General features: G+C 43.7%; 1 protein-coding gene across 11 annotated transcripts in view; it reads left to right on the top strand.

The window, feature by feature from the left end:
* The window catches only part of LRBA (LPS responsive beige-like anchor protein), a 760,533-nt gene that overhangs the window by 543,938 nt on the left and 209,051 nt on the right, over window positions 1-7,544 (top strand). For all 11 annotated transcript variants that reach the window (XM_019522192.1, XM_019522187.1, XM_019522186.1 and 8 more), the window contains 2 exons: window positions 377-494; window positions 6,536-6,638. In XM_019522192.1, the coding sequence (XP_019377737.1) occupies window positions 377-494; window positions 6,536-6,638 (221 nt within the window). The remainder of the gene's footprint in view (window positions 1-376; window positions 495-6,535; window positions 6,639-7,544) is intronic.

The raw sequence follows: 7,544 nt of genomic DNA, 5'->3' as shown, positions 1-7,544 counted from the left end.
TGGGGGGCCCCCCCCCCCCCCCCCCCAAACAAGGGCAGGGCAGAGCTCAGCTCCAGTAGCTGAAGGAAGAATTTCAAAAGAATTTGGCTCCCATTTAAGCAACAACAGTCCTGTGGTCAGATTTTCATTGCAAGATAGTGTTCATGTTTTCCTTTACAGCTCAGTATTAAAATACTGAAGTCTTGTTTCTGTCTTCTTTTAATTCTGTTATTAGAGTTGCAAACCTAACTTTATTTTTCCTTAGAATCTCTACAATTTCTGCTTACTTGTATTAAAATATGTTACTGTTTCATATTACTGTTTTTGTTGGTAGTTGGTTCAAGATGTGAAGTTCTGTCTTCTTCTGAATAATTATTGGCACTTTCTCTCTCATTAGATTCTAGCTTATGCAGAAGGACTCCATGGAAAATGGCTTTTTACAGAGATTCGTTCAGTCTTTTCCCGACGCTATCTCTTGCAAAATACAGCACTGGAAATCTTCATGGCAAACAGAGGTAATATAAATTTGTGATTGGAGTCATGAAGTGTTTCTGTTTGTGAATGCACTAGTTATTTGGCACATGTATGCTGTTTGATATCTGCTGCTGTTTTTGTTTTATAGATATTGACTATATTTTAATTGTTTGAAGAACTTGGCTTAGGTTTCTTTGAAAAGATGTAAAATGCAAAAATACTTGGGATTTTAAGTCTAATGATAGTTTTTTTTCTCCATATAAAACTTTCTAGATAAGTCCTATAATCAAAACTTACTTGATTTCAGTTACTGTATTTATTCACATACCATATATTCTTCTCTCCACCAAAGATCAGTCTCCCCCCACCACACACACACAAATTGGGGTGCATGTCTTAAGTGGGGAAGCTGATTGTCTTCCTGGAATAGAAGCACCCTGCTGTGACTCTTGCTGCACTGAGCAACAGCAGTGGCATTTTATTCAGGCAACTGAAGGAGTCAGTTAACTTAAATGGCTTGTTGTTCTTCACCCCAAATGTTTTAAGGATCATCTCTTCTTTTTAATAGTCTTGCTGTTCCACTAATCAAGTTAATCTTTCTTCTGGCGTTTTCACTGTCTGCAAGCTGTTTCTGGTCTCTCTTCTGCTTGGAAGACCTGGAGACTGTTCTTTAGCTCTCTTCAAAATTATATGTTTACCCGTCGAGATTAGTCTTCAACTGCAGCTAGGGTTTCAGCCTGTGGTTAAGCAGGAAGGGGAGGGTGAGCATGCTGAAGCTTAGGCTCTTCCCATGTACTATGCAATTATAACTGGAAAACAATCTTTCTTTCTTCATTCTGCCTCTCCAAAAACAAGGCAACTGTATTATTTGGGGGCATGTGGCTTATGAAAAAAACATGGGAAGGATTTTTTTCTTCTACTCTCTATCTAGATGTTGAAGTAGCAGTTTCTCTTTTGCTTAAAGCATATCTATGCTCTGACCTGTCATGCTTGTGCAAAGAATATATCTTTTTTCCTGTGGTAGGAAAATGGTTGTTGATTGCACAGTATTAATGATAGGCTGCTGACAGACTTTAAAAAGAAGGCACAATGGGATATGATGTGCAATCCCACAATCACATCTTTGTGCCATGATTGTGGCATCAGATTCCATCATACCATATTGCTGGTGCATAGGGAACCTGGTCCCTGGCTTCTCCTGCGCTGTCAGTCTTCACTCTGGCTGGGATCCTTGTCAGTCAACAGGGCTGCCAGCTGCAGGAGCGTATGGTGTGCCCCAGAGTCTGGGACCTCTGAACATAGATGAGACTACCAACTGGGGGAGCTCAGTGTACTCTCCCAGCTGGGACCCTTGATCAGCTGACCAGTGCTCCCAGACTCCAGAGCACACAGAAGTGTTACAGAGGCTGGGGGCACTGGTACACATCCAAGTAAAGGCATAATATGTGGATAATAACAGTTGTTATGCATACTTTGTGTAATAACTTTGTCACTTATTCCTGGCTTTATCATGCCATTAATTGAATGAACATCTGGCCAGGTCATTACTTAAGATGTGAATAATGAGTTAATCATGTCTTAAGTGTAATGTGCATCAGGAGCCACAGAGGGACCTCAGTACCAAATTATACAGTTGTCATTATTGTCTGATACCTTGTTTATGAAAATGGATAAATTCATAGCCTCAGTGATAATTTGTGGCATTTAGTTCTGTAGATTACTTACTGTGAAAACAAAGCATGTTCTTTTATGTGTTGTGTTTTTTCCTATTTTGTGTGAAGGAGGATACCTGGGAAAGCCTAAATTAATTTGTATTGTTCATTATTTTCCACTTCAAAAATCACTATTTTGCGAGTGACACTGTCTTAGGTATTCTAAGTAGATAGGAAAGGACTAGAGGATGATGGAAAATGATCTCTAGCCTTACACTTTCAGGTTGTACTTCCTTAGTGTCATTTGCAAGGCACTGTTCCTGAGCTAAATAGTTTTTCTGTGAGGCAGAGCTAATAATCCCTGCTACAGTATTACATCTAGGTTTAAGAGGTAGCCTATGGTGGATGCAGCAAGGTGTGCTGCCTGGTGTCATGTGAATGCATGGGGGAAAGGGCCAATCTAGAATTGTCCTGTCCAGAGACAGGACAAAAATCCCGTTTCATAGATTCATAGATTCATAGATGTTAGGGTTGGAAGGGACCTCAATAGATGATCAGGTCTGACCCCCTGCACAGATAGGAAAGAATGCTGGGTTCAGATGACCCTAGCCAGATGCCCATCCAACCTTCTCTTGAAGACTCCCAGGGTAGGGGAGAGCATCACCTCCCTTGGGAGCCCATTCCAGACCTTGGCCACTCGAACTGTGAAGAAGTTCCTCCTAATGTCCAGTCTAAATCTGCTGTCTGCTAGCTTATGGCCATTATTTCTTGTAACCCCCAGGGGCATCTTGGTGAGTAGAGCCTCACCAATTCCCTTCTGTGCCCCCATGATGAATTTGTAGGCAGTCACAAGGTTGCCTCTCAACTTTCTCTTGCAGAGACTGAAGAGGTCCAGGTGCCTTAGTCTCTGCTCATAAGGCTTGGCCTGCAAGCCCTTAACCATACGAGTGGTCCTTCTCTGGACCCTCTCCAGGTTATCCACATCCCTTTTGAAGTGTGGCACCCAAAACCGCATGCAGTATTCCAACTGCAGTCTGACCAGTGCCTGATAGAGGGGAAGTATCACCTCCTTGGTTCTGTTTGTCATGCATCTGCTGATGCACGATAAAGTGCAGTTAGTTTTTCTGATGACTTTGTCACACTGATGAGCCATGTTCATCTTGGAGTCCACTAGGACTCCAAGATCCCTTTCTGCTTCAGAGATTCCACTGGGATATCTGGACTGTCCTGACAAAATTAGGATAGTTGATAGCTTCACTGGGAATGAAAACTCAAGGAAAAGCCTGGCAGAGACTAAAGCTGTTAAAACAAACAAACAAAAAGCTACAGAAAGGTATATAGTAACAACAGGATGATCAGGCAACATTGTGCTTTTTTCACTCTGACAGTTCTCTCTTCTGTGCTGATTGATAGGGGTGTGTGAAGTGGGCCATATTTGATTCGGGTTCGGCCCAATTTGGGGGACGGTGATTTGATTAGTTGATTCAGTTCACTGTCCCAATTCAATTTGGCTGAAACCAAATTTGAAGATTCAATGCTGATTTAGAGAATCAGCGATTCGGCCATAGACATAACTTTAGATGGTTTTTCTAGACATCTTGAGGTGCCAGGCGTGGCTTGTGAATGCTGGAATGGTGGGGCAGGTGGAGCGTCCCACAGGAGTGTGGGGGGGCTCCCTGTGTGCTCGCTGGTGGACCGGAAGTACTTCTTTGTCTCCCCGGCTCAGCGATTGGCCACGGGGGGACCCCGGGTGCCCCCCCAGACTGAAGAGGCACCAGTTGCTGAGCTGGGAGGTGGAGGGGGATCCCCCACGTGCTCTGCGGTGGGCCCAGAAGCAGACTGGAAGTGCTTCTGGTCCAATTCTGGGTCTGCCACCAAGTGTGCTGGGGACCCTCCCATGCTCCCGTGGGATGCTCCATTCATCCTACCATCTCAGTGTTCATGGACTGCTTGGTACCTTGAGGTATGTAGAAAAAACATTTAAAGCTGTGTTTATGGCCGAATCACTGATCCGAATCATTGAATCTCTCCGAATTGATTCAGAGGGTTCCGATTTGATTCGGAGAGATTAAAGGGTCTCCTGATTCAATTCAGATTCGGAGATTCGGCTGCTGAATCGGGCCAGGTCTCCACTGAATCGCGTCAGTGACCAAAGCGTCGCACAGGTCTACTGAGTGACTGCTAGTGTCAGTCTTTTGTTATCATCTTCCTCAGGTTTTCCCTCCATTTTTTGTATATTCTGCTAATCATGTTCCAATACACCCCCATCCAAAACAATAAGTTTTACTATAAGAAATGATAACATACAAGGTTCATGTAACTGGTTAGAAGCACAGCTGCTTTTATTTTCACTCGGTGGCTCTGAATGTATGGTTCCACACTGTTTTAATCTGACTTCTAGAAACCTGTGTTCTGCTGTATTCTGCTTAATTTTAGTTTAAATCAAGCTATGAGATCATAGAATCATAGAAAATTAAGGTTGGAAGGGACCAGGAGGTCATCTGCTCAAAGCAGTATTATCCCCAGCTAGACCATCCCAGCCAAGGCTTTGTCTAGGCAGGTCTTAAAAATGTCCTGCCAAGGATAGGGATTCCACAACCTCTGTGGGTAACCTGTTTCAATGTTTACTACTCTCCTAGTGAGAAATTCTTATATTTCCTAATATCTAATCTAAAGTACCCTAATTTTCTAATATCTAATCTAAACTACCCTTGCTGCAACTTGAGATCACTGCTCTTTGTTCTGTCATCTACTACCACTGAGAAGAGCCTAGCTCCAGCCTCTTTGGAGCCAGCCTTCAGGTAGCTGAAGGTTGCTCTTAAATCCCCCCTTAGTTTTCTCTTCTCCAGACTAAATAAGTCCAATTCCCTCAGCCTCTCCACAGAAGTCATGTGCCATTTTCATTAGCCTCTACCGGACTCTCTCCAATTTCTCTGTCTTTTCTGTAGTGGGGAGCCCAAAACTGGACACAGTACTCCAGATGTGGCTTCACCAGTGGCTGAAAAGAAGGGAATAATCACTTCCCTTGATCTGCTGGCAATGCTCCTACTAATGCAGCCCAGTATGCAGTTAGCCTTCTTCACAACAGGGACACACTGTTGGCTCATATTCAGCTTATTGTTCACTGTAACCTGGGTTCTTTTCTGCAGAGCTGCTGCTTAACCAGTTGGTCCTCAGCCTGTGCAGTGGGATTTTTCTGTCCTAAGTGTAGGACTTTGCACTTGTCCTTACTGAACCTTATGAGATTTCTTTTGGCCAAATCCTCCAATTTATCAAGGTCTGTCTGAATGCTAACTGTACCTTCCAGTGTATCTACTACTCCCCCCAGCCTGGTGTTATCTTAAAACTTGTTGATGGGGCACTCTATCCCATCTTCCAGGTCATTGATAAAAATATTGAACAAAACCAGCTCCAGGACTTAACCCTTGGGCACTCCAGTCGATACCAGGTGCCAACCTGACATTGAGCCATTGACTACTACCCTCTGAGCCTGATAATCCAGCCAGTCTTCTATCCACCTTATATTTTGGTGTAAATCAAAAGAAGGCTTGCCTAAATATTTTTTTTCATGTCTTAATATCTATTCAGTTTTATTTTCTTTTTTTTGGTAAACATTGTTCATGTTATATTGTGTATTTATGCTGAGCTACTAAATAAAGTAAATCCTAAGAGTTGTGCATTTTCTTAACTAAAACCAATTTTTATAAAGTTGTGATGTGGAAAAAAAATGTTGACTGTACTCAGACTGGTTACTGTTCTGTGGATTAAAATGGCTTTTCTGAAATATGGATGAGACTCAAAAAAGAAGTGAAAATTGTCAGAAACTTTTGTCACAGTTTAATGCTGGTCCTAGTCTTGGGTTTAGGGATGGATCCAGCAAAGTACTGAATCACATATTTAAGCATTCAAATAATCCCGTTGATTATAAGTCAAGCACATGCTTCAGTGCTTTTCTGGTTTGGGTACTTAACCTCCATGGAGAAGAAAATGTGCAAACAAGAATAAAAATGAATAAATTCTAGGAGACATTAATTATGTATGACCATATTAGTACAAACTGTACATTCTTTTTCTTTTCTGGAGTTAGTTCTGACAAATCAGTTGTATAAATACAGCTTACATTTTTTTTGTTTTCAAATAAAATAACACTATGTAATATAAGCCCACTATACAAGTTAATAAGGCAACATTCACTAAAACTCCTGTTACTGTTTAAAACAAGAAATAATTCTGAAAATGCATTTTTTTAGAAAAATGAAGTGACATCATTCATAGTATACAAAACTTGGCTTATGGGGGAAAATATATTTAATGCTACTAGCATGTGTAATCTCTATACTACACCCAAACTCAGCATGATGAAATACTAGGAAGCTTAGTATAAATGACAGGAAATAATGTCATTTTCCAACTATTCTGTTTGTTTACAGTCGCTGTCATGTTCAACTTCCCAGACCAAGCAACAGTAAAGAAAGTGGTCAACTGTCTACCTCGTGTTGGCATTGGTACTAGTTTTGGACTACCACAAACCAGGTATTTCACTTTGAAAAATTTAACTTAGCGTGCAACTTTTCTGCATAACCAAGTTCAGGAGACAAAACAATTCACCACCAGGGCATACTTTTTTGCAGTTAAGCTATATATTAGAACAGGAGTGAGGAAATAATGGCCTATGGGCTGGATTTGGGCCGCCAGGTGATTTCATCCAGCCCATGGGCAGGTACCTACCAATTCACTGTATCCTGCCCAGACCCAGGCTGCCTCGCCATGCTTTCATGGGGGCAGTGCATGCTACGCTCTCACGCTTGCCTGTGGGGTGCCCTCACCCTCACACCGCAGTAACAGTGGACAGGGGAAGTGGTAGCAATGGTGGAGGGGGGGCGGGGAAGTAGTGACAGTGGGGGTGGGTGGGAATGTAGGAAAGTGGCAGAAAAGGGTGGCAGTGGTAGCAGGCAGGGGTGGGGGGAAGTGGTGGTGGTGGCAGTGGGGAGTGGGACAGTGGTGGTGGGCAGGCAGGGGGGAGTGGCAGTGGTGCTGGGTGGGAACAAAGTGGCAGCTGGCTGGGAGCATGGGGCCAGGGCTAGTGGGGACCCAGGGTGGGGCAGCTGGAGTGCAGATCCTGTGCCAGTGGGAGCACAGGGTCTACCTAGCTCCATTATGCAGGGCTCACATGCAGTTCCCAGGTTCTTCACCTGAGTTGTGCACGTCTTTCGGGGGGCCACTTGGGATGGAGCTGATGGCCTGGCCCTGCTTACTACTACCTGCAGGTCGTGGGGAACAGCAGGAAGCTCCATGCTATGGAGCTGGGTTTGCTCTGCCCCTCTCCTTGCCCTCCCAGCTGAGCCCCATGACCTGCACCACTGGGCTTCCCCCGGTGGCATGGGGTTTGGGTATGTGAACCTCACATAATGGAGCCAGCAGCCTGGCCACATGCAGTCC

The sequence above is a fragment of the Gavialis gangeticus genome, unplaced genomic scaffold (assembly GCF_001723915.1).
Source record: "Gavialis gangeticus isolate Ggan-Ray unplaced genomic scaffold, GavGan_comp1, whole genome shotgun sequence".
NCBI classification, from domain to species: domain Eukaryota; kingdom Metazoa; phylum Chordata; order Crocodylia; family Gavialidae; genus Gavialis; species Gavialis gangeticus.
Note: the sequence above shows the minus strand (reverse complement) of the source record. Positions and strands in the feature narration are given on the sequence as shown.